This window comes from Bos mutus, chromosome 22, assembly GCF_027580195.1.
Source record: "Bos mutus isolate GX-2022 chromosome 22, NWIPB_WYAK_1.1, whole genome shotgun sequence".
NCBI lineage: Eukaryota > Metazoa > Chordata > Mammalia > Artiodactyla > Bovidae > Bos > Bos mutus.
Window position 1 is genome coordinate 30192760 of NC_091638.1, and position 26682 is coordinate 30219441.

At 42.2% G+C, this 26682-nt stretch overlaps 1 protein-coding gene across 2 annotated transcripts in view; it reads left to right on the forward strand.

The window, feature by feature from the left end:
• EIF4E3 (eukaryotic translation initiation factor 4E family member 3) overlaps positions 1–25089 on the forward strand; it is a 40423-nt gene extending 15334 nt beyond the window's left edge. The window contains exons 2-7 of one of the 2 annotated variants that reach the window (XM_070360128.1): positions 249–321; positions 8865–8959; positions 10537–10597; positions 14764–14830; positions 18506–18661; positions 19128–19476. In XM_070360128.1, coding sequence (XP_070216229.1) covers positions 249–321; positions 8865–8959; positions 10537–10597; positions 14764–14830; positions 18506–18661; positions 19128–19174 — 499 coding nt within the window. In that variant the 3' untranslated portion in view covers positions 19175–19476. Of the gene's footprint in view, positions 1–248; positions 322–8864; positions 8960–10536; positions 10598–14763; positions 14831–18505; positions 18662–19127; positions 19477–23091 lie in introns of those variants that run through there. The other variant, XM_070360127.1, reaches the window with a different exon arrangement.
• The last annotated feature ends 1593 nt before the right edge of the window (positions 25090–26682 follow it).

Here is a 26682-nt window from a genome sequence, read left to right on the forward strand (position 1 = left end):
TACATTTCCACTTTTCCTATTAAATTTCCACAGGGTAAATATGCTTGTTTTTAGGAGAAGCAAGCACCTGACTTGACAGAGTAGGAGTTCCACATTTTAAATTCTAACTAGCATCCCAGACGTGTCTGCTTCTGCGGTTTCAGACCCGGTTGGTGTGCAGACCTGCAGACATAACACTGTGGTATGTTTCATGAACACTGACCCCTTGTTTTCCTTGTTTCTTTGCTCTCTGGCTTCTGTTTGCCTAGGTCCCTCCCTGGTGCCACAGCAGCTGAGTGCGCATCAAATCTGAAGAAGATCTACACAGTACAGACAGTACAGGTAAGGCCAAGAAACCTGCTGCTTGGGGAAGCTTTCTTGTCCAGCCTGAGACCTGCTGCTGAGCTAGCAGCGCCCACCCTGACTGCCCTGGCCTCAGCCCTCAGGTTCATTCCAGCAGAGCTTCCCTCAGCCATGTCTGCCCCAGAGGCAGCTGATCACACTACGCTTCTCTTGGTGACCTATAGGATGTTATCTCTACTTCAGTGTTTCCCAGACCCTCACGAACAGCAGTCCCTGGCATTGTTTTGAAGGTATCAGGCTGTGTCGCATTCAAACACCAGCTCAGCCATTCCCCCCCGGGCTCTGTTTGCCATCAGTGAGAGGCGCTGGCACCCACTTGCAGGGCTGTCATAAGAAGGGTCACGGGTCATGGTGGGAGGACGGGACAGTGTTGAGCAACAACGTGGAAGGTGTCAGACCTGTTTCCTACTTCCACGTTCGAATTCCATCGTCCTGAGTTGGGCGAGTATCAGCCCTTTAATTGCTGTGAAACTGGTGTCGTGGTAGCACCTGCCTCCATAGGGGTTTGTGAGGACTGAGCAAGATGATGTCTTTACCAGGTTTCACGGGAAACCTGGCACACTGTGGGCTCTCAGCAAATGTGGGCTCTTAGATCTCTTAGTTCGTTCTCTATCCAACACTTAGGGTGAACATTAAAAAAAAAAAAAGAAAAAAAACTGGTTTATTTAGTTGATCACATTACTGTTTTGTTCCAAGGAAAATTCTATCGTTTCTCTCCCTTTTCTAGTTTAATACATTGTTGAACACAAAATAAGGCTTTTAGGCCCACTTCATACTTGCATTGACTATATGTCCTGAATTTTCTAGAAGGCCCAGTTTAAGTCATTTGTGCGTTCTGCCCCTAAATCTTTTAATGTCTTAGAAATTTCAATAGATTGGTGTTTAGACTGTGTCTCTCTGGCAACCTCTCACAGTAGCACAAGGATCCTATATTCAGATGCTTCTCCGTCTATCTGGTTCAGAAAATTTAGGGCTCAGGAATCTGATTGTAAGTGCCTCGCCAGCCACAGAAGACCCTAAGCGGGGTGTAAAAACACAGTCGCAACTGTAGGCCGTTTCTGATCTGGTTGAGAAAATGACATAAGCATGTGGAAAGCAGGATAACAGAGCTGCTGTAAATAACCAGTGCCAAGTACAAGCAGTGTCACACGGCAGCACGTGGGCCACCGTCCAGAGGGACAGATGCTCTCAGAGTCTGGGAAAGGCTCCCCTCCCTTCTCCCTGTGGTGACATTATGGGCCTTGGTACTTCTCCGCAGTGCCGCTGTGTAAACCTCCGAGCACTTGATTCTAAACCTGTCCTCATGTAGAAGTTCTTAGATCCCGCTGGTTTTATTATTATTTTTTTTTTCTGAGGTCCTCTTTAGACTTTTTCCACACTATTATGACATTGGATCATCAGAACTCTGCCTGGGATTCCAGGAAGACGTTGGTACGGGCACACTGAGGGATCAGTTTGTTTCCCTGACCCTGCTTGAAGACAACAGAGCGTTGGTTGAACCTTGATATCTGGCAGCAAGTGACTTAGGACCTTTAGGGACCAATTTAAATTTCCCAGGCCAGCACATACTAGGAAATACTTGCAAATAAACTTTATTGGGATATAATTTAGCAGGTTTCTGACGTGTACAGTTTGATAAATTTTGGCAAAGATACACAAGCATGAACTATCACTAGGATCAAGATAAAAAATTTTCATCCTGCCTTAAAATTCCTTCATGCCCTTTCCTTCTGATCCTTCTTTACAGAAGCAATCACTACTCACATTTCTGTCACCATGCCTTGGTTTTGTCTTTTATTGAACCTCATATAAATGGAATCACACAGTATTGTGTGTTGTGTCTGATTCCTTTCACTTCATAAATACTGAAGGATCAAATGAGTGAATGAGGAATTAATAAATGAACCAGTTACCTGAGTCACAGCAGACTGCTCGCATAAGGATCCATTAAGCTGTTTGTCACACATTCTCAATGGGGGCAAAAACTGATTCTTGGTAAGGAAAAAATGATTGTACTGTTTTCATATATTAAGCACAGATATGCATACAGTACGTGTACAGATACATAGTCTTTCGGTGGTATTAAAGTTTCACAGTAAAGTGATTAGGAGAAGCTCCTTCAGCACAGTGGGGTGATGATGTAACTCTGCCCTAAGGGGTCAGGAAGCTCTGTCGTATGCCTGATGTGTGTGTCCCCCTCCATTTCCTCATCTGTAAAACTGACATAGATAATAGCAGTTCTGCTCCCTAAGGTTGAATAAGGGATTAAGTGAGATTGCATAGCTCTTAGTAGTGCTTGGCACTTCATAAGCCCTCACCTGTCAACAGCTTTTACAAAAGCCAACACTTGTAATAAAAGTAGACCCGGATAATTCTACCCTTTAACTTCATCAGCTGACCAGGGAGGATGTGGGCTGAGGTGTAGGGTGGTCACATTGCCTGGGTTAGTATTGCATATCTTCCACTTAGTAGCTTGGGCAAGTTGTTTTGCTTCTCTGTATCTGTTTACTTATCTCTAAGATGGGGATAATCTGATACAAGTTGTATCATCAGTTTGTGAGAATGAAATGGCATAGGACTTAAAAACACATAGTAAGTGCGTGATGATAATAATAAATTCATCTGCCGTTATGTATCAGTTTCTTTTGGAACATCTTCTTGTACTTTCCACAATCATTTTTTTTAATTGTATTGCTGTATAGTTGTTTTACAATGTTGTGTTGGTTTCTGCTGTACAGCACAGTGAGTGAGCTATATGTATACATATATCGTCTTTTTTGGATTTCCTTCCCATTTAGGTCACCACAGAGCGTTGAGTAGAGTTCCCTGTGCTATACAGTACGTTATCCTTAGTTATCCATTTTACACATAGTAGTCGATAGGTGTCAGTCCCAGCCTCCCAGGTCATCCCACCCTGTCCCCTTTCCCCACTTGGTGTCCATGCATTTGTTCTGTACATCTGTGTCTCTATTTCTGCTTTGCAGATAGGTTCATCTGTATCATTTTTTCTAGATTCCACGTAAATACGTTAATATACAACATTTGTTGTTCTCTTTCTGACTTACTTCACTCTCTGACAGTCCCATTCATGTCTCTGCAGATGGCACAATCTTATTTTTTTCTTTCGATTTTTTGTGGCTGAGTAATATCGCACTGTATATGTGTACAGCGTCTCCCTCGTCCAGCCCTCCATCGATGGGCATTTAGCTTGTTTCCATGTCCTGGCTGTTGTGCGTATAGTGTCACAATGAACACTGGGGTGCCTGTGTCTTTCTGACTCTCAGTCATGTTTTAAATTCTGTGCACCACTGCTTCTAGATGATTTCAGGCAATTATTCCCCGGATTACACCACTGCAAATACCTCTACTTAAGGAAGACATGTTTAGCTTATCCACAGGTTTGGGGATTTCAGCCTGTATCCTAAATATCGGTGAATAGTTTTTGGTATTTGAGAACTAGCCTGGGTGCTGATTTTAAAATCATTTGCAAATATGCTTTTTCCCTACTCTCTTTTTGTTCTGCAATGGTAGGTTTATTCTTGACTATTCACTCTGCCAGTACTAACAAATGTACATCCCCTAATTACGTCTGTTTTTCCTTCATGCGTGTTTAGATGCAATGTAAGTATCCTGTGTTATTATTGACCGCTTTCTGTAAGGACGTAGTATGTCTTGTTGTACTTTGAGGCCCTCAGCAAATCAGGGATGCAGATGGAGGGAGAGGAGGAATTGTCATCCCTATTGATTAGCTGGAGGGACTGAGTCTGGGAGGTTAGTGGCCCAAAACCTATGGTGGAAACAGCCCGTCATGCTGTGTCTCTGGGACCGGAAGCCCCTCCTCCTCTAGGTCCACCCTTTTGCTTTTGCTCCTCCCTGACCGAGGAGTAGATGGATGAGGCCTGTGCCTCCAGCCGGCCCGGTGACCCTTGCTAAGGACACTCTGATTACAGCCAACAATAATGCCCTCTGCTTAGAGTTAAATTTATTTCCTACTTTACGGCTTTTCTTGGAAAATTCCATGTTTCATTTAGATGTGTTTTCCAGACAGCCTATTGATTCCTTTTACTCTTGTGTAAACATTTCCAAATTTTCCACATTTCTCCTGTGTTTTTATGTCCTAAACGGATGCAGCACAGAATAGAAGAGAGCTTCTAAACAAGCTTGATGGGAGAGAGCTACCAGCCAGAAGCAGTTTGCAGGGGAGGGCTCTGTTGCTACCAAAATTTCAGCCCTGAAAACCCATTCCTGTACAGCATTCTAACCCACTCTCTTGTTAGTTGCTCAGTCGTGTCTGACTCTTTACGACCCCATGGACTGCAGCACATGAGGCTTCCTTGTCCTTCGCCATCTCCCAGAGTTTGCTTAAATTCATGTCCATTGAGTCAGTGATGCTATCTAACCATCTGATCCTCTGCTGCCCCCTTCTCCTTTTGTCTTCAGTCTTTCCCAGCGTCAGGGTGTTTTCCAATGAGTCAGCTCTTTGCATCAGGTGGCCAAAGTATTGGGACTTCAGCTTCAGCATCAGTCCTTCCAATGAATATTCATGGTTGGTTTTCTTTAGGATGGACTGGTTTGATCCCCTTGCAGTCCAAGGGTATGGCAGCACCTTAAAGGTGTATCACCTTACAGGGTGTTGCCACACGTGTCTTGTTCTATGTCCTACCCAGCGGTCCTGTAAATTGATGGACATTTTGCTTAAATTTAAAGGAAACAGAAACTTCACATTTCTTCCGTAAATGAACATCCAGCACTGTTTATTGTAAGCTGAAGGTCTTCATAAGAATATATGTGCGTGCTAAGTCGCTTCAGTCATGTCTGACTTAGCACAACTTTTCTCTGTTCCTCTCAATGTGTGAACCTCATTAGCTCGCTAATTCAGATTTTGTTTTTCATTCTTTGACTTCCTGCATGGTGGGAAATTGCCCTGATCCTAGCCTTCATCTTCCTTACTCCCCAACAGTCCTCCAAACTTTGGTTCTCACTCTAAGTCAGGCCCTTTGGAATTCAAGGCAAAACCCATTTCTCTCTCAAGTACCTAGCTTTCCCAAGTCAGAAGCACTTTGCTTTCAGCCTGTTGTGTCTGCTGTGATTTAAAAACATCCATTAAGCTCTCTATAGCTGCCTTCTTTCTTCTGGGCTCTGTCTGCCCTTTCCATAAACACCATTGATTCAGTTGGTGGGATACAAGCCCCAGCCAATTAGAATTACCTAAGGAATGAAAATGTTTGTTTAAAGATACTTTCCAAGATTTATATGCTGTGACCCTCAGAAGAAATTGTGGATTTGGGTTTTTTTTTCCTTTGGAGGTGTATTTGCTAGATTTTTCATTTTTTTCTGGTACACCACGTTGTCTGTCACCATGGGGCATTTTTTCTTCTCAAGTATTTTCAAGTTTATTCTCTCTTTTTTTTTTTTTTTCCTTCAGAACGTACAGTAAAAAACTGAGGAGGAAATTTACCAATTTTCCTGGCAATGACTGATGATCTATTTGGCAAAAAACTGTGAGGAGGAGCATAATTGCTTCAATCAGAACTAATAGGTTGGGGATTTATCAAGTGGACACTATTGTCTAGTGACTCTAACCACCCCTGAGACTCATCACAGCGCCCTGCCCCTCACTGATGGCCACACATGTTGACTGAATAAATGATGCTGGACTTCCCTACCTCTCTTCCAGTTATCATTAAGTCTTTTGGGAAAAAAAAAAACCCATCATTTTAAATAAATATTGTGCTTAGTTCTACTGTTTGCAGGCCAGTTAGAATTAATTCTAAGTCTACAGGCTTTTGGAATCTATTTGCAAGGTTCTATCAATGATAAAACATAGATGTTTCAACAAAAATAAAAGTGTGTTACGGAGAACATGACCAGGAATTCTCCAGCTTCCGGGGAAACAGCGCTTTTACTTGCACAGGAAAGGGCGGGCAGGGTACAAGGAACTGTGTGATGCTTGCTTCCTCCCTCCAGCGCTTTCTCCATCACACATGCTTGAGGAGTAGTCCACACACTGGGTGAGGTTTGCAGTAAGGAAACAGACTGACTTTGTGCTGTGGACTTTAATGGGGCTGTTTTTAATGAAGGTACCACATCCTTCACTCTCATTTTGGGTTCATGCACAATCATGCAAACATGGGCTTGAATAAGTACATAGGTCAGAGTAAAGTCTTTTACTGTATCTTCTCGGGCTGTAATCTCCTCCTCTCAGATTTGCCAAGACTAACAAAATCAGTTGTCCATTTGCGTTTTCAGGGAAACTTCTAAAGTCACACACCTTAGCACAGTCCTTAGTGTAAAGTCACACACCTTAGCACAGTCTTTAGTGTGTTGTTCTTAAGTTTGGAATAGAAGAAGCATTTTGTTGTGTTTTCCATGGTGCCTCAAACACTGGGTGAAAAGTTAAGATTTGAGAACTTTGGCAAGAGTACAAGGGCAGGTGTTCTAGCCTGGGATCCCTTTTAGGAAACTTGAAGTTTGCCAGGTCTGAAGTCGTCTTGGTGAAAGCAGGCATTTATATTGTAGCGTAAATGTGTCCATAAATTCTGCACAGGTCCTTGCCATATCGTTGTGGAAGTCCCAGGCTAGAGCTAAGGCAGCAACATAGCCAGTAATTAAGGGAACCTGCTGGTGGGAAATGGTCTTCAATGGTGCCCCTCACTCTGTGACCTCGTGACCTGTTCCATGGCTTCTAGGATTGGAGAAAGATGTGCCTAAAATGGGTCGTAGTGTCTGCAGAGGAGGAAATTGCTGAGTGGTTAAGATCACAAGTTTTAGAGTCCACGTGCCTGGCTTCAAATTCCAGCTCTGCCTATTCACACAGAACAGAAATGAAATATTGGGATAATCTTACTATTTGCACGAATAGCAAACCATTTACATGGTAGGTGTCTCCACAAAGACAGACGTCTGTTTGATGACTTACAGAGTTAATTTCAGCTACTCCCTACTTTACCACCGTTTAGTATAAGGAACACTAGGTATTCTCATTAAATCTGTTGTCAAGTAGGGTGTGTTTCTTTTGCCTTCACTTCTATTTTCCCATTCATTATAGTTGGCCTTGCAATGAATCCAGCTTTAGTTTTTACACAACACGGGCTGAAACAACCCGATAAGATTGTTTTATCTGTGTTTGATGAGAAGAATTACCGTTCAACAGAGATAAAATCTCATTTCGCCTATGCTGCCCTTGGATTCGTTTTTCTGGTTGTTCTGTTGCTTGTTCTGTTCTCCTCACATCTGCTAGGAGTCCCGGTCTTCCTTGACTCAACCTCAGCACACAGAATGTTGTTTCTCATCTGTATAGTGATTCTGTGCAGAGATACGTTCATAGTGCAGTGATTCTCGGGCCGGTTCTGAACAAACTGGGACGAGTTCTCTCCTGTGTACACCTAGTCTTTGTCTTAAGCCTGGCAGTCATTCCAAACAGTCTTGCTGGGGGATTAGTCTGTGTGCCTCAGTTTCCTTATCCATAGAACAAGGCTAATAATTACACCTGCTATCAAGATTGTCATTAGGATAGATTTCGTAAACGTGTAAAAGTTCAGAGACCAAATTCTGGCCCTATTAATGTTCCCGCTTTTATTCTCATTGTTACTATTACTCTACTATTTTTACGTAATCTGTTTCTGACTACCAGCTACCATGTGTGTTAGTTCCAGCTGTTCTAACAGAATACTGTAGACTGAATGAATTCAACAACGAACGCTGATTTCAGCTGATTTCTCATGCTGAAGTCCAAAATCAGGGAGCCAGTATGATCAAGTTCTGGTGAAGGCACTCTTCCTGGTTTTATAGACAGACAGACAATCGTCTGCACGTGGTAGAGAGAACTCTCTTCCTTTCCTTTTCGGGACACCAATACCATCATGGCGCATGGGGTGTTCCATCCTTATGGCCTGATTTTGTCCCAAAGACCCCACCTCCTAATACCATCCCAGTGGGGTCTTGGGTTTCACTCTGTGAGTTTGGGGAGCATGCAGACATGGAATTCGTAACACCTTGTATCTTGGGGAACTTGTTGCTTTGGCAGTTGAGCTGTTCCTTTTTCCTGCTGGGAGAGGAAAGGAAGTGGGGAGTTTTCTGTTTGCCTCCTGTATACCCCCTCCCCCAATCCAAAGTGTAACAGACTCTTTCTAGGCTTAAAAGACAGAGTCTGTGTTACAAGGAAATACGGTTCAGTACATATATTCAGCACTACTGACTTTATTATATGCCATCTATGTGTCAGAAAAATCATTAGCAAGATCCTCACCCAGTTTTATGTGGAGACACATTGCATAAGAATGGTTGCTTAATAACCATAGTTTCCTGAAGCATACAACTTGGCCCGACTTCAGAAAAGAACATTCTTTAATGTTATGTTACATTTCCTAGCAGAAAATTAGAAAGAATACTGAGAAAAATCTAGTTCGAACGGATAGGACTTAATGAGAACCTGATTTTTTTTCTTTAACACATTAGTTTTATAATCTAGCAGTAGAGTAAGTCAATACTGGATATATTAAACAAAGTGTTTTTCTTTTAAGATATTCTGGAGTGTGTACAATAATATTCCTCCTGTGACTAGCCTGCCTTTGAGATGCAGTTATCATTTAATGAGAGGAGAGAGGCGACCACTCTGGTAAGTATCTTCTGTATAATTCGCAGTTATGGTGGGAGGGAAATGATTGTGAACTTAATAAAATGTTTAACTTCATGCCAAATTGGAATGCACAGTAATTTTCTCCTAGTGATGCTGCCATGATTTAATTTTGAAACAGGCCCTGCCCGCCATCCCTTTCTCCTTGTGCCCCAGGATGATGAGCAGGTGTCTCAGCATCTGCCCATGGAGGACCCTGCCATGGCCTCTCCATAAGTAGGTCCTGAGTAGTTCACTGAAGGGCCCATGTGGGTCTTTGTTTGGGGGCGTAGCATCATTTGGGTTTCTTCTTTCACTTGTTCAGCAATGACCCGGACAGTACAATGAAAAAGCTTATAGGCTTAGGGAAGGTGAGGGAACAGATGTGGTGCCCAGGAACTGAGCATGAACAGAGAGCACATCCCCTCAGACATACCTCACACGAACCACATAGAAAGTGTATGATACTGATCACGGCCCACAGTCAAGGGGAAGCTGTCTTTCTTCTTTAATGGCTGGGGTGGTGTTGAGGGTGGGGAAGAGTAAGCCACTTTGCCTCAGCTGGAATCCCAGGTAATAGTGAATCCTTGTATCATGTTCCTTGACTCTTCTAAGTCATTTACTCATTAATAGAAGGGAAATGTATCTTAACTCTTTGATAGTAAATGACAGAAACCTAAACTGAGCCAAAAATGGAATCTTTTGGCCTCTGTAACTAGATAGTCTACTCATGGGGCTAATTTCGGGCAGATCTGGGTGCTCAATTGTTAGTGGGACTCGACCCTCTGTAGCAGATTCGCTTTGCCTTCCTCTGCCTTGGTTTCATTTTCAGGCAGGTTCTCCCGTTTAGGTGACAAAATGGCTTTCCTAGGCGCCAGTCTTTCACCCTGCAAGTTTGCCAATGTCAGCACTCACCAGCCCCAATAAAATGCCAGGGCAGGCTCTCTCTGGCCCCATGTGGGTCATCTTACCATCCCTGGCCAACCACAAAGACTAGGAGGAGACAACATTCTCACGGGCAGACCTGGGTCATGGGCCCATCTTTAAAGCTAGGGTGTGAAACCAGCCATATCAGAAAGTGTCTGACGTAAGAGTAGAGGACAGGAAGCTATTTAAAGGGAGATTGGGGTGCTCTTGCCAGAAGGGGGAGCAGTTACTACAGTGGGAAGCAGCAGATACCGTACACAGGAGCTGAGTCTCCCATTAGACTTGTGACACAGGGCTGACAGGCCAGTCAGAGCACGCGATGTCAAGAACATGACATGGAGATGGAAAAGCCCTCACCCCTGTTAGGCACTTGCAGTCCCTCCCAGATACTCTGGGGAGCCTCTCTGCACCCTTCCTTGAGGATGATCATCTTCCTTGCCCTTTTGCCCACTGAATCCCACTCCCCTCTCCATCTCCATTGCCTCCCTTTTTCTTTCATCCTCTTCTGTTTCCAGTAAAACAGACAGGGGTGGGGAAGTTCATTGCGGGATGCTCCCTTGTCTTTTGTTTTTAATGTCATCCATTGTTAAACTAGATGTAAGCAGGGCCACTTCATCCAGGAGTATAACTTTGAATGCTGGTTTTTGATCCAGGGAAGAAGAGAGTAATGCTAAGGGTGGCGTGTGGAAGATGAAAGTCCCCAAGGACAGCACGGTAGGTTTGTTCTGATCCTTTTCCATAAGCTGAAGTTGTTGATTGCATGTGATGAACCTATTGTGTGTTTCATACAGTCCACCTAGTAGACTCAGAACAGGACTGGGAGTGAGAAATTCAATTCTGAACTTGGTGGTTTTTTTTTTTTTTTTTAACTTTATTTTCCATTGGGGTATAGATGATTAATAGGCTTCCCAGGTGGTGCTAGGTGGTAAAGAACCCACCTGCCAATGCAGGAGACATAAGAGACTCGGGTTCAATCCCTGGGTCGGGAAGATCCCCTGGAGGAGGGCATGGCAACCCACTCCAGTATTCTTGCCTGAAGAATGCCATGGACAGAGGAGCCTGGCAGGCTACAGTCCACAGGGTTGCGAAGAGTCAGACACAACTTGAAGCAATTTAGCAGCAGCAGCAGCAGCATAGGTGATTAACAGTGTGTGATAGTTTCAGGTGGACAGTGAAGGGACTCAGCCTTACATATACATGTATCCATTCTTTCCCAGACTCCCCTCCCTTCCAGGCTGCCGTGTAACATTCAGTGGAGTTCCACGTGCTATACAGTAGGTCCTTGTTGGTTATCCCTTTGAAATATAGCAGTCTGTACATGTCCATCCCAAACTCCAATCTTGGTGCTTTTCTATCTTAAACACTGTCACCTTGAAAATACACTGTGAGTCTCTAGAAATGGAGTAATAGTATGACTGTATCATAGAGTCTGAACAGCTCCATACCTGTAAACTTTACCAAAAAAGCTAATTATGGTCGTGTTGCCCTCCCCAGCCATAGCCAACATGTGGAAGTAGGTTTACATAGTGAAAAGCATGACCCTTCCCAGCAAAGTCTCATCCCTTCCCCACTGTAACGAGCAACACTCCTGAGAGTGATCCCGGCTTGGAGGGTCTGGACGCATGGGAGGGGTTGCATCTCAGCATTCTTTAGGGTTTGATGCAGGGCTGTGCTGAGTCTCTCTCTGGGGCTAATGAGAACCTGGTCTGTGGCATGGGCTGCCAGGGCACTGATCGGCCGTGGTCATGCCTCAGAAGCCTGGGTTTCCCAAGAGTGGGCTCTACTTCATTATACTCACTGAAAAGAACATTCAAATCTGCTCTGAAGCCTTGGGAAACCGAAAGCTTCTTTGAAAATGGATGTGAGGACTGACAGTCTCACCTTTTCATGGTTTCTTTCATATGGATAAGTGCAAAGAATGGAAACATCTCTAGGGACCTATAGGCTTGACCAGGCATTGCTGAAGCTGAAACTTCAGTACTTTGGCCACTGGATGGAAAGAACTGACTCATTGGAAAAGACCCTGATGCTGGGAAAGATTGAAGGCAGGAGGAGAAGGGGATGACAGAGGATGAAATGGTTGGATGGCATCACTGACTCTATGAGTTTGAGCCAGCTCCAGGAGTTGGTGATGGACAGGGAATCCTGGCGTGCTGCAGTCCACCCCTCTTTGTGGGGTCACAAAGAGTTGGACACAACAGTAACTGAGCTGAACGGAAAGATATGACCCAGTTTGTTTCTTTTCTTTTTTTTTTTACTTTCTTTTGATTTATTGTTAACAACCAGTTGAAAAGTATATAGCTCCCTTGCTAAGACTAGCAAGGGGGGCACTCTCCATCCCCCTTCTGGTGTCTATGTCAGAAACTTTCTCTGACCCTTTTTATACTTTATTTATTTATTTTTTTAATTTTATTTTTAAACTTTACAATATTGTATTAGTTTTGCCAAATATCAAAATGAATCCGCCACAGGTATACCTGTATTCCCCATCCTGAACCCTCCTCCCTCCTCCCTCCCCATACCCTCCCTCTGGGTCATCCCAGTGCACCAGCCCCAAGCATCCAGTATTGTGCATCGAACCTGGACTGGCAACTCGTTTCATACATGATATTATACATGTTTCAATGCTATTCTCCCAAATCTCCCCACCCTCCCCCTCTCCCACAGAGTCCATAAGACTGATCTATACATCAGTGTCTCTTTTGCTGTCTCGTACACAGGGTTATTGTTACCATCTTTCTAAATTCCATATATATGTGTTAGTATACTGTATTGGTGTTTTTCTTTCTGGCTTACTTCACTCTGTATAATAGGCTCCAGTTTCATCCATCTCATTAGAACTGATTCTAACCCAGTTTGTTTCTTAAAAATGCAAAGTATCTTTAAGGTGCCTAGCTATAAAATTTGGTTGTTATTTGATGTATAGGATTTACAAAAATGTCAGGGGAGGGACTACCCTGGTGGCCCAGTGGCTAAGACTCTTTGCTCCCAATGCAGGGGTGCTTGGGTTCGATCCTTGATCGGGGAACTAAATCCCACATGCTGTCATTTTGAATTTCAGTGAAAACAGGTTTTCCTTGTCACGTTCTTTTTTTACTCACAGTAGATATTGAACTCCAGTGGAAACGATCATGATGGGTGAAAAGTAGCTGAAAGATGTTTGTTCTCCCTCCTGGTCAGCTCGCTCAAGCACATTCAATCAGAAATAATAACACCTTCATGACTGTAGAAATGTCCTCATCCCAAGCTACTCAGCCCTCTCTTCTTCGCTGACCAGCAGGAGTCTGGTGGGCTGGCCTTGTCTGCATTCACTATGGGACAGGGAATGTTCCCTTCCCATAACTTCCTCTCAACACACTCACCTTCGCCCCTGATAGCGTAAGAGACTGCAGACAGGACAGAGAGGAAACGGAAAGGGAGGGCTTGTAGGTGGGAGACAGGTAGACCAGAGTCTAGGAAAGAGAAAAGAAAACCCTCTTTGAGAGGGAAAAGTCATTACTGTTCACTGCTGTTTGGTTAAAAATTCAGTGAGGCTGCTTTCAGCTCATTAGAACATGATGACACACACTTAGGATAGTTAATATATACTGGGCAGCTGGTACAGAGCACACATGCAGCTATTTATGGAACAGATCTTAAATCTCCAGTCCTGTTGTTGCAGTCACAGTACTGAGCCCGTCAAAGGCATATGTTGACTAATTTCATGGTCACAGCAACCCTGGGAGGTCGGTCCTATTATTACTCCCTGTTCACCAAAAGGAAACTGATGCTCAGAGAGGCTGATAGCCGGCCTGGGGCATAGGTGCTCAGCCGGCTGTCATGTTTCAAACTCAGTTCTGACAAGAGTTCAGGGCACATGCACCATGACGAGGAAGAGATATGGGATGAAGAGCTTTTTGAGGAGAAACTGGAAGAACTTGGAGGCTTCCAGTTACCTGTGTGTGGACACTGGCTGTTGATGGATGGTGTCAGTGTATCTTGAGTAGGAGAGGCTCAGTTTTTCTCATTGGGAAGGAGCAGACCAAAAAGTGAAACTTAAAAGTGAAAGTGTTAGTTGCTCAGTTGTGTCCGACTCTTTGCGACCCCACAGACTGTAGCCCGTCAAGGCTCCTCTCTCTATCCATGGAATTCTCCAGGCAAGAATACTAGAGTGAGTTGCCATTCTCTTCTCCAGGGGATCTTCCTGACCCAGAAATCAAACCTAGGTCTTCCACATTGCAGGCAGACTTTTTACCACCTGCACTAATTCTTTGAGGGCAATGCATATCTGCACACACACACGCAATACACACAGTTTAGTTATTTAGCAGAAACAGAATGCCTTCAAGTGAATAGAAATCTCCAAGTCTCTGGCTGTCAATAAACCAGAAATTTCCTTAAGTGTTCTTCACTTGTGTAATCTTGGAAGTGCCTTATAAACTTCAAGAAAAACAGAAAAGGGTTTTTGAGGAGGATTTTACTAATAGCATTCACTTAGAACCAGCTGATACATTTTGAATCAGTGAGAGATAAAGAGATTGGAAGATCCTAGGCCATTTGAACACATTTTTCCCACATTCTTCTCAAAGTCATCCCAGGTGGCACCCAAGATTAGCTTTGCCTCGTTAAACATACAGTTTCGTGGACACAGAGTTTGTGACTTGGGATCCCTTGTATCTTTCTGTGCAAAGTGATGTGTAAAACAGTATGATCTGTGCCACCACGTGAGTGTTCACACCCATGGTTCAGCCACATCTTTGAGCCCGCAATACAGGCTTGGGTAGGGTGTGACAGCTGAAAGAAAAAGTGACCTGTGTAGCTCCTGAAGATAATTGTTTAAAAACGTGTATGTGTTTCTCTTCTTTGGTTCTGGCGTGTTTTTTATTCTCTTCCCACACCAGTCCACAGTTTGGAAAGAGTTGCTGTTAGCGACTATCGGGGAACAGTTCACAGACTGTGCCGCCGCAGGTAACAATGCTCTTATCATCCCTGCTTGGTCATCCCTGCTTACGTGCGCTTGGCTTGTGCTTGTTCCCTGCTGACGTTTGTTTCCCTGTGTTTGGCTTTTGCATATCTCAGGGTCGTTTATTTTGTCACTGTGACGTTTACTTAGCTTTTTTCCATGTGATCATGGCATTTCAATGTTATATGTGTAGGTACGTATGTATATTTACATATTTGTATATTATGTGCATATACATATGTGTGTATGCTTATATATGTATGTATTTTTTCACATATAGCTTGTCTTCATAGTATCCATGACCATCTGTCTAAGATAAATAGGCAGAAAAAAAGGGAAAAAAATTTTCTTAAATCGAAGTATGATTGGCATACAGCACTGTATTTGTCCCAGGAGAAAATGAAATTTGACATTGACTCCTAACACAATTGGTAGTAGGTTTCCTTTATCCATTCCAACCCTTCCAGAAGAGGCAGGTACGTTTGTTGTCTACTGAAGTTTGTAGTTAAGTTGGCACAATCCTTTCTGTCTCTCTCAATCCCTCGCCCTTGCTGTCTGTCCTTCTCTTTATTCCTCTACTCAGAATGAGCCACGAAGGGGAGGTGGGGCTGAATCACCATTAGTGCCTATGATCCCACAGCTGAGGCTAAAATGTCAAGTCTTCAGGACTTTACAGACCATTTTCAAATACTGAATGAGTTTCTGAGAGCCCTGTGAATACATTTCTGTTTTACATTTTTAAATCAAAGTATAGTTGATGTACAAAATGCGTAAGTTAACGTGTGCCCAACAAAGTCACAGAGTCACAGTTTCCTGAAGTTATATTCTCTCTCTATAGTCATTACAAGAGACTGACTATTCCCCAAGCTGCACAACAGCCCCGCAGCCTATTTTTCACCTCATAGTTTGTGCCGCTCAATTCCTTTCCCCCTTTTTATTTTGCTTTGTTTTTTTTGTCATGAAACCACTCAAAGAGGAAAATTGAATTGCTAGTTTACAAATCTGTTTTCTTCTTAGGTAGTTCTTTCTGAATGCTTCTGAGAGGTAATATTTAGAATAACATTTTACCTGTTCAGCTTTCAGTTACAGTTTCTTTTTAAGCTAATTGATATTGATTGATCTGCCCTCAGACTTCTTAAATGGTGCTGCCTTTGGGAACCCTCCTAGGCTAACCAGTTCCACGCAGGTTCCAGGTTTACCTCACTGACTGTTTCACCATTTCACTTTTGTTGTCCTTAATTGTTACACTTCTTTTTATTCACTGAAGACAGAACCTGGGTTAAGAGGAACCTGTCCTAAAAGTATAGGTCCCTTCTGTTTTAATAGGGGGTAGTTAGCAGCTTTACAATATGTAGCCAAAAAACTGTGTCTTCGTTGTAATTATAAACACATACATCCCTGGGAAAGGAATTTTTCTGTGTGAATTATTCCCATTTCCAGAATCAGGGAAAATAGTCTAAGTAGTAATAAATAGCCAGGATTGAGCAAAGGAGATGTATTGTTCTGTGGTTGACATCGGAACGAGAGCACTGTTAGCTATTAACCACTGGCTCCTCATTAACCCGCCTCCACCACTGCAGCAGGGCAGCTCGTGTCTCCGTTCGCTCATCTGCATACAGTACGTCTCGCGTAGCGCTGCCAGTATCCTAGAATTGTCAGGGCCCCGCTGCTTGATGCTACTTGTGAATATTCCATACTGGCCGATGGATCTTCTTTTGCATACAGGCTGCAGCCTTCTTGTCATGCCCTTCTTAAAGTGCTGTGCCAGGAGGCTACACCAAGGGACCAAAAACCAGGCCACACTGAAACACTGCAGTTCAGCCTTTCCAGCACCAATCCGTTCAGCACCCTTTGGTGTACCAATGGTGTAGAAATGGGCAAAACCAAAAGATGAGAAAATGCTGATCTTCTCCTGGCTGAGCTTCATGACGATTCTTGACAGTGGTCAATATGGAAGCTTTCCTCTTTGCTTGCTGATTTTAAGTTCACATAAAATTTAACATTGAGCTCTAGCAAATATACTTTGAAGGTAAAAGGAAAAATAAGAAACTTGTACATAAGACACTTTTCTTGATTGGCTAATGAGTTTCCATGGATGGCCATGATCAGGTACTGTTTACTTTGGGGGGGAATTTTTGTTGAATTGTGACATGTACACAGAGAAGGACACAGACTATACTGTGTGTAGTTTGATAAACATTCCCAAAGTAAACAAATCCCCATAACTGGCATCCACGTCAAGGAACAGAACGTCCATGGCCCTTGAGAATCTCGCCACACCCTGCCTCCCCGAAAGGTGGCCACCAGCCTGACTTCTGACACCTCCCACTGTTTTTGCCTGCTTTCACACATTTCTATACAGGGAATTATTTAGTATCACATCACACATATTTAGCCCAGAGTGAAATTTATTTTAAAAGGAGAGGGAAAGAGGGAATGAAGGCAAGACGGGAAGGACGGAGAAAAGAAAACAATTATTTTGCTGAAGATGAACCCCTCTAGTAATTGGACACGCCCTCATTTATAGTGTATCTAAGTGCTGGAACCTTTTAATCCTCAGAAGACACACAGAAAAACTGACAATGTAAATATTGAGGTGCACACCCTTACCATAAACAAAGACACTTAGGCAAAATGTATTAACTGCAGCACAGTTTCATAACTTTGATAATGCTCATCATTCACATCTAACTCATTGATGCTGAGTGTGCAGGGGCAGAGGGGTGACCCTGTTTCAGTAATGTGCAGCCAACACGTAAATCTGGAGTCAACAGTCTTTACTCCTGTCATTTTGCTGCAAATTACTACATATAGAGTGGCTCCTTAGGACAGTACATAACCTTACTTATCCAGCCACCAATTCTCAAATACCTACAAAATAGCCCCAAATCTGTAATTCAGTCTTAAAAAAAAAGACCTACATTAATCAAAGTAGATAAATACTTTCCTGCCCATTCACTGAAGTGCTGTAATAACAGAGCCACACTTAGGCGATATTTGCTCTTACTTTATACACAGTGCTAACAGATGGTCATTGATTCTCTAGCCCACAGTTAAAATGCCCAGACCAGAATGGGGTATGGCTAGGGAGAAGCAGGAGAGAGCTGGGAGGATTAACAGGACAGGAGCAGACAAGCAAACCACAGAAAGCAGAATGAGCAACTCAGAACACACAGTCTGGGTCCAGTTAGTGTTGGGGCCCAGAGTGCTAGCCACCCCAAGATCTCTGAATGGTTGGCAGGAAGTCAGGAGAAATACTTGCTGTTCTTAACAAGGACAAGCAAGCATCGAGGAACAGTTCATGTGAGTTCACTTGGCTTTCAGAGAGCCGAACATTATGCAACTTGTTTTAGAAAAAGTCTCATCAAAACAGAGTTCCAAATAGTCCAAGGCTTCGGTAACATGTTAAAAAGGGCAAATTACTTATCTGGAAAATTTGTTTGGCTGGGACACTCTGTTTATCTAAGTCCCTGGATAAATGTGATGGGACCGCTACAGCTTTAGCTCACTAAGTTGCTTTTGTTCAATGATTTTCCCTTAGTATTTATCACGAGTTCTCTCATGCCACTTTCTTTTGTTCATCTTCATAACCTACCAATAAAATGATAAAGGTTAAAAAGCCAACTCTGGAAGACTTGAAATGATCACTCATTTCTATTTTTCCCCTGCCTTCCCTTCAGATGATGAAGTAATAGGAGTTAGTGTCAGCGTCCGGGACCGAGAAGATGTCGTCCAAGTCTGGAATGTAAATGCCGCATTAGTCGGTGAAGCCACCGTTTTAGAAAAGATCTATGAACTCCTGCCCCACATATCTTTTAAAGCAGTATTTTATAAACGTAAGTGCTTCATTTCCAGTTACTACTTTCTAGCTTATTCTTTGATACTTTTAAAGACAGAAACTGTGTTGCCAAAGAGGTGAAGGGAGAGTCACTTGAAATTCTATGATCCAGTAAATAATTCAATAAAATACATTTATGGGTCTAAAAAAACAGTTTAGCCTTAGAAATTAAAATGAGATTTTGTCATCTAAACATATGTATCATAAAAAAAGAGATACATTATTGTTTTTGTTATTTCAAAAATTTAAACCTAATCTCAGTCTTGTCATTCTTAGAAGAAATTGCCTTCTATTTGAAGCAACAATAACAAAAAAGTTATTATATGAGCTGGCAGGTAGATTTTCAATCATCCCTTCATAAACAGGGATTTATAATGTGTAACATCTGTATTTGTGGAGGAACTCATTCTGAGCACAGGCATGATTGAACGTTCTACTGAAATGCTAATACGTCCTCATTACAGATGACTGTGACACAGAAGAGAATGCACGCATAGTGGTGAAATGTTAACAGTATGAATAGGTGTGTGGACCCATTGTTTCCATCATGATTCATGTTCATTGCTTTTGTGTGCTCTTTAGAAAAAGTCATCTTTTTCATAATGAAAACAGCTTAGTGCTATTAAACCAATGTTTAGTAGATCAAACTGCAGGTTACAGTTTTAACAGTGAGTTAGAGGAAAGGATTGACAGCCCTGCAGACATATGATGAATTTCCTGTTTTCCCAAACTATTCCAAGAGTCAGTAACCCAATTTTTTTCAACCATGGTGTTTCATTGAATCTAAGGTGCCTTTGATGATAAATATTCTTTTAGTATTACTAAGAAAGAAAAATAAAAGGCTCCTAATTTAACTGTGACATGTTCTTAATTCCAGGGGTCTTCAAATGTGCAATGGGGAGGTGGGGGGGGAAGTGCATCTTAGAATGAATGAAATACACTCCATGGCCATTTTACTTTTCCCAACCCCTTATCAAAAAGAAGAAGAAAAAAAATCAAAATTTATTTTGTCAGTGTCTTACTATGGGATGAATCTAAGGCCTCCCTCTTAGGAATCATATAATGGCAAGCCATTTAGGTTGTAAGCTATGGGACAGATCTGCTGCTGCAGATATCCAGAAGGTGTTTAGCTTCTGAATTTTAAATGGAAGTTTATATAGAAGAGATAGAAGATGGCACTACACAAGTTGCTTAACTGATTGTGCAGCATGGAAATCACATGTTTGTAGATGCAATTTGGATTTCTTTAGTTCAGTTTAGTCGCTCAGTCATGCCCGACTCTTTGCGACCCCATGGACTACAGCACACCAGGATTCCTTAGGGGATGTTGGATTCCTCAGAGGACATTCATTGTATTTTCAACCCAGACATTAATTGAAAGGTCACCAAAGGGTCTTTTTTTCTACTCCCTGAGACTAACTCCAGCAGAAACTCTCCGAAAGGAAGTGTTTCACTGCCGTTTATGAATGGAGCAAGTGCGAGCTTTACCGCCTTAGACCCAGCTCCCCTTATCACTTCAAAGAAGAGGAAAGTGATTTGGAATTGTGAAGTCAGGCCCTCTGGATTTTCATCCCATTTCAACACCGTGACCTTAAGCAAGTCACATTCTCTCATCCTTTCACTTTCCCTTCTTAATATTGAGGAGGTTGGTCTTAAATGATCTCCAAGGTCCCTTCTGCTTCAAAATTCTATGATTAAATTTCTAGCTAACCTGCTGTCAGGTAGCAGCAGACTCAATGTGATAGAAGTGTTTAGGCCACAGAGGTAATTCGGCCATCAGCAGTTAGGCAAGTTTTTAGGGCAGTGGCAATAGCCAGGTAAGACAGTGCAAGGGTGAGTCATCGCTTCGCTGTTGCAATGACTGGGGAGCAGGGGGAGAAAAAGGCCAAACAGAGAAGGGGACGTGCAGCTCCCCGAACTGACTCTTTAAGTGTAGACACCATTGTGAAATTCGCGACTTAGGCTATGGGTCTTAGTAGAAATGCATATTTTAATAGTATAAATTATCATTCAAAAATTCAAAAATTATTCAAATTGGGATTGGAAAAAATAAGCAGTTCTCTTTATTTATATGAAGCAGGCAGTCCTTTACTCAGTAGAGTTATACACCATCCACTGCAGAATTAATTTGGAAAAAAGAAGTTTGGGCAGAAATGTTCTTCATAGCTGGGTGAAGAACAATGATCCGGTGAGCCAGATCACAAACAGCCAACTCCACGCCTTTCCTCTGTCTTGTTAAAGTAGGATCCTGGTGTTAGTATTTAGGAGCCACTTGAAGTGGTAGATTTTCTGTGAACAAAGAAACCTAATGAATTTGGGCCAGGCCTCCAGCCGGGTGGCTGAGAATCAGGCTGTTGATAAAAGTTCTCTGTGCATTGGATACAGATCGGTCATTTGACTAAGAAACTGAAATGAAGAGAGACCTCCTCCCCCGCCACCCCCCAAATTCTGTTAGGTTCTTCAGAGCAGCTGAATGACAAATGTCTTCTGATGTGAGAATTGTTTAGAGCCAAGGTTGGCAAACTGCACTGTCAAACCAAATCTGCCACCTTCCCACCTGTTTTTGTATGGGCTGCAGCTGAGAATGGCTTTCACATTTTTCACTGCTTGGAAAAAAAATCAAAAGAAGAACTACATTTTGTAACATATGAACGTTCTATGAAATCCACATTTCATATACATATGTATATGTATATACAAAGCGTATTGGCACCTAGCAATGCCCATTTGCGTACATATCATCTGTGGCTGCTTTCATGTTACGAGGGCAGAGTTAATAGTTGAGACAGAGACCCTGTGACCCACAGAACCTAAGATGTGTATTCTCTGCCCTCTTTCAGAAAGAAGTTTGCTGATTGCTGGCTTTGAGCTTTTCTATATTTCCTTTCAGCCAAAGCTCACCTAAAGCCTGCAGAACTTTCTCTGTTTCTCAGAATGCGCCCCCCCCCCCCATTCTGAATGTTCTGTTCTGTCTCCATAACCCATCGGAATTGCACTGTCTCAACGGTGACTGCCCCAAGCTGTCCCTCACACTTAGGAGTAATAAAAATCTGCAGACAGTCCCTTTCTCCTGACTTAATCATTTGGTGCCCAGCGTTGCTAAGAGACCTGTGGCTTCCCACCTTGATCCAGCAATAACAATATATTTTATTGCAGAGCAAGCCATGTTTTCTTTAATGTCTATCCTTAAAGTCTTTTTTAAAAAGAGTAAAAAAAAGCATAAAAAGTGAAATATTTCTAAAGTTCTGCATATGAGAAATGTTCAGTTACGTCGGTTCAGATTCCTGGATGCTCATAGGAATTGGGTCAACCTGAGGTAGCTCTCAGAGCTATAAAGGGTGCCTCTCCCAGTGCTGCATCCAAGTGAAGACCGGGTTTAGGTGGACAACCAGGACAATCCTGAAGGGAAAATGATCCTATTCCCTACCAAACCCTGACCCCACACTAGTCTGAAGAATCTAGTTTATCTGAAAAATACAGACTTAGGAGAGGTAAAATGGGCCAGCCCATGTCTGCCTTCCCAGGACTCCCTTCCGAGCAGGGAAGAGTTTCGGGGACAAAGCATGGGGAATCCTGAGTGGCCCTTGGCTGTGTTCGACCTGTCATAGTAACTTTTCCTCTTGAGAGAAGAGGATCCACCCTCGCTTCATGATAATGGTTGAACCAGGTTTGGGGAATAGAATTTTAAACTTGGCCTTTTGCCTTGGAGGACATAGTCTATATTTCACAGGCCTCCTAGTTCCCACTTCTAGTTTATAAAAATGTAAGTCTTTGGAAAATATTGTTGGTCACATCATTTTTTATTCTAGAGTTCCTATTTGTAATTAGTCATTTTGCAAGCCAGACCCGTAGGGCTGGGGGGAAAAAAAAAAGGAAAAAACGAAAACCATGACCGGGAAAAATAAAAGACCCATCCGTTTACTCAAACTTCATTCCCCCACAGAGAGTGTTTAGAGGTGGGGGAGGACCTGCGAGAATTGCTACCCCCTTGTGTTGTTCTCTCTGTTTTGTTTCACTTTTTGTTTGGTTTGGTTTTTCAAGATAGGTTTGTGAATGGCCCTGTCTGGGTTCTGTGAGGCACCCCCCAGCCCCAGCCCAGCATCCTACGGGGGCCCAGTTTTCCCTGCAGCGTTTGCTCAGAGCCCGGCATATCCTCCTCATCAGCTTGTCAGGATTACTCATCCTCCCCGGCCCAGCAAGAAGAAACAGGCAGCGTGCCCATTGCTTGTTTATTCCCTGTTTTAATTCTCATTATTACGTTTCTCAGGAAATGCACGCCTTAGCTAACAGTTACTGGCACACAAAGGTGTTTGAGTTCTTGCCAACATTTGGGGAGACTGAATGAGATGCCTTAGAGAAGGGTTGCCCCATCCTTTGCTTAAAGTTTTCTTTCCTTTTTTTCTTTTTTGTTTTTTTTCTGTCCTTTAGCCCATGAAGAGCATCATGCTTTTGAAGGTGGACGTGGAAAACACTAATTGCACTCTGTAAAGAATTCTTTGTCCTTTGCTGATTGGTTTTGGAAACGGTCTTAACAGGAGGGAGAGTGAAGAGGAGACCTGCCGGAGCCCGATGCTGGTTCATTTAGAGTGGGTTTCTGCCCCTGCAGATTGAGCAATTAGGACTCAAAGTGGCAGGTGGGGTGGGGGGGAGATTGTGTGGGTTTTTACTGTCACATTACTTGCTTTTCTTTCTTTTTATTTTTGGCTTTATGAATTCTCTGTTCTTTTCTCTCCAGTTTTTTTTTTTCTTTTAAATTCCTCATTAAGTCTAATTATTGTTTTCTATACTCCCCTTTCATTGAGGCACAAGAAATCGGTTTCCCTTTAAGTAGCTCTGCTGTACCTAGTTAATGAGAATATGCATAATCGTGACAATACTGCTTTTGAAAACCACACTGTCCTCCAAGGAACACTAGCTTGGTGAAACCTGTCTTTTGATTATTTGTTGTGACACATTCCTACATACTCTGCACTGGGCATTGTTTTTTTTTCTATCCCAGGGAAAAGAAAAACCTTACTTAATCTGATTTTGCACTGACAGCACCCACATCTTTTATTTTTCCTTTTTAATAATTTTTTTTGTTAGAAATGAAAGGAAAATAATAGTTGGGTTGCCAAACATGAAAACTATAATCACAGTTGAGTTATCAAGATATATGTCAAACTGTAAATCTTTGGACCTTCTGTGGAAGTACTGTCCAACCAGAATTTCAATTTGGCCTTTTCAAAAGAAGGCTTAGAGTGGTAGCAAAGGATTTGTCTCAGTAGGAAACCTTGTAATTTCTGATTTAAAGAGAAGGTGATATTTTAATTGTTTGAACTAACCTTCTTCTGAATTTTGGGTGTGTGTACCCATTTAGGGCTCTCCAAATCAATTCAGACACATTTTGTTAAATGATCCCATTTTCCTGCTCATGTTGTGTGTCGTTTCCAATAATCAATCATCCTCTAGCCTGGGCAACTTTCCCCTGCCTTTTTCATTTAGGAGCAGAAGTTAAATCTCATTTCCAAGATGAATGTGAACATTCATAAAGTTGAACTCTGAATGCATTTTGTTCACATTAATTTTTGGAGTTGTTGAGATACATCGTATTATGTTACCAAATAAATACCAGTTTTAATAGAAGGAAATGACCCCCTCTGGAACACTCAGAATGTTCTGATTTCCCTCCCAGCACTCTGCCAGGCCTCCTCCTAATCTACCTGAAAAAGGCAGGGCCATTTAGAAAGGCTGCCTCTGGCCAGCTTTTTTTCTGGAGTCAGGGGAGCTAGGGCATGCTTATACATCTCACAGAAGGGCAGTGAACTCCGAATTTCCTTTCACCCAGGATTTTTAATTCCTCTTGCATTATTGACCAGCAGAGAGGCGGGGCTTCTTCCAACCCCCAGCCTAAGTTTGTAAATAAAATTCTCCATTCAAACACTTTAAAGGACTTCAAACAACATCTCTTTACAATCATTGTACCCTTCACTTGCATTACTAACCACATCAACCATAATAAAAAAATGATCATGGCTTTTTTTTTAATGCTTTGTTTATAAACTTGAGTTTCTCCAGTGATTTCAAAATGAGGTATAAGTATATCAGACCCATTTTCAAAAGCCTGGAACTTGTTCATTTTAAATATTGTACCAACATCCAACTTGTTTTTAAATTATTGATCAAGAATTGAAAAAAATATTCTGGGCATGAGTTTAAATTCTCTTTTATAATATAAGTATTTTTTTCTGATAGATTAGAAGAAAGGATATAATTGACTTATCTTCTTTATGATTGTCATATATATTTCCTTAAGTAAATGGATTATGAAGTATTTTTATTTTTGAACTTTATTTAAGGCATTGTGGTGACATGTTCAAGTTTTGCATGTATGTAGCTTTTGAAGAAAAACAAATAAATAAAAGGAACAGGAATGTTAGGCTCCCATTAATGTTTTCTAGTTTCTATTGTTTATGATCATGAAACATGGCTTAACACACAAAGTAGATTTTTCTGTCCCAGAGAACTTGTGGAACTCTTTCTGACTCTGGAAAATACCAACCGTGAGAAGGATTTAATTTGCCTAAGTTAAGAACCTATCATCTAAATTACTCTGAGAGAGGATTTTGTCAGATTTTGCTTTGGAAATTGTTTTAATTGAATATTTAGTTCATAAGGGACAGTGTATGAACTAAGCTGATTTAATCAGTTTAAAAACCTCTCATTACCTTTTTGGATTAAAGAAGCTAATACTCTTTTGAGGTACAAGGAACTGTCTTGTGGGGCATGTGACTTTTGTGTTAGGGTAGTGTCCCCTCCTTGGCCGAGGCCGGGGAGAATGGGCAGTCCCAGCAGAAGCCCGGTGTCTTTCTGCCAAATCTTTGCAGGTGTAGCCTGGACTCTGTGTAGAGTCACCCACAGTCCCTCCTGTTCAACTGAGGACGGATCATACCTGTTGAAAGTAATTTGTCTGTATTTTGGTTTTCTTTTGTAAGTGCTTTCTGAATGCTGACTTACTCCATTTTGATATTTCCTCCTCCCTCCTCCACCTTTTCCGCATTTCTAAAGTGAGGGTATAGTTTACAGAGAACATGTCCATTTAATATCATGTACCTATTAAATTCAGGATGTAGTTGACGGAGAAAAATATGGAAAGGAAAACAGTTCCTGTAAACTTTGAGTTTAACTTGACTCTGATCTTCTCCACTCTCTTGAATTTAGCTGATATCTACATCCTACATACAGTCACAAGACTTTATACTTGAAAGAAACTTTTGGGTATTATCAGGTCCATTTGACATAATGTATAATCTACCAACAGAGATTGTCTTTTGTGAAAGGACAGGGGACTAGCCAGTGTGATGCAGCTGAGCATTGAAGTCTGAGGGCTAAATCCCAGTCCAAGTTTCCTTAAACAGGGAACACCCTCTAACCCCAAAGCAAGTCACCCTAATCATGCACTAAATATCTGATCCAATCTGGACACTGATAGACACGTACATAATCAGACGCCCTTTTATAAACAGCTCTCATTCTCTCCTGAAGCAGCGTCACGGTGTGGCGTTGTAAAATAACTTCATTATTCCGGGAGGTGGGGCTTTGCTATAAGATGCCCAACTCCAAGGGGATCCCAACTTCTGTGCTTTCATGAAACTGACAACATCCAGATCGATCACACGGTGGCGCTGCCTTCCAGCCGAAGGTCCTGGCTCAGCAGCATAGTGTATTCGGCTCTGTTTGTGTAATTACGTTAAGATTCTACTGCCTATTGCTCTTGTGGTTTTATAAAACTTTGATGAGATGCTACCAGTAGAGGTTTAGTTCCCCTACACCTAATAAAACTGTGTCAACGATAAAACACTCCGGATGTGGTATAAAAAAATCTCAAATTTTAGGCTCTCATTGAGCCTTTGAGCAGTTAGGAAGAGAAGGAATGAAATAAACCAACCTATAAGAAATACCAGAAATATTTCATCATATTGGGCAAATATTGTGTCCAAGGGGAGAAGTGCAATTAGAGTTGGATTCTTTCGTCTGTGT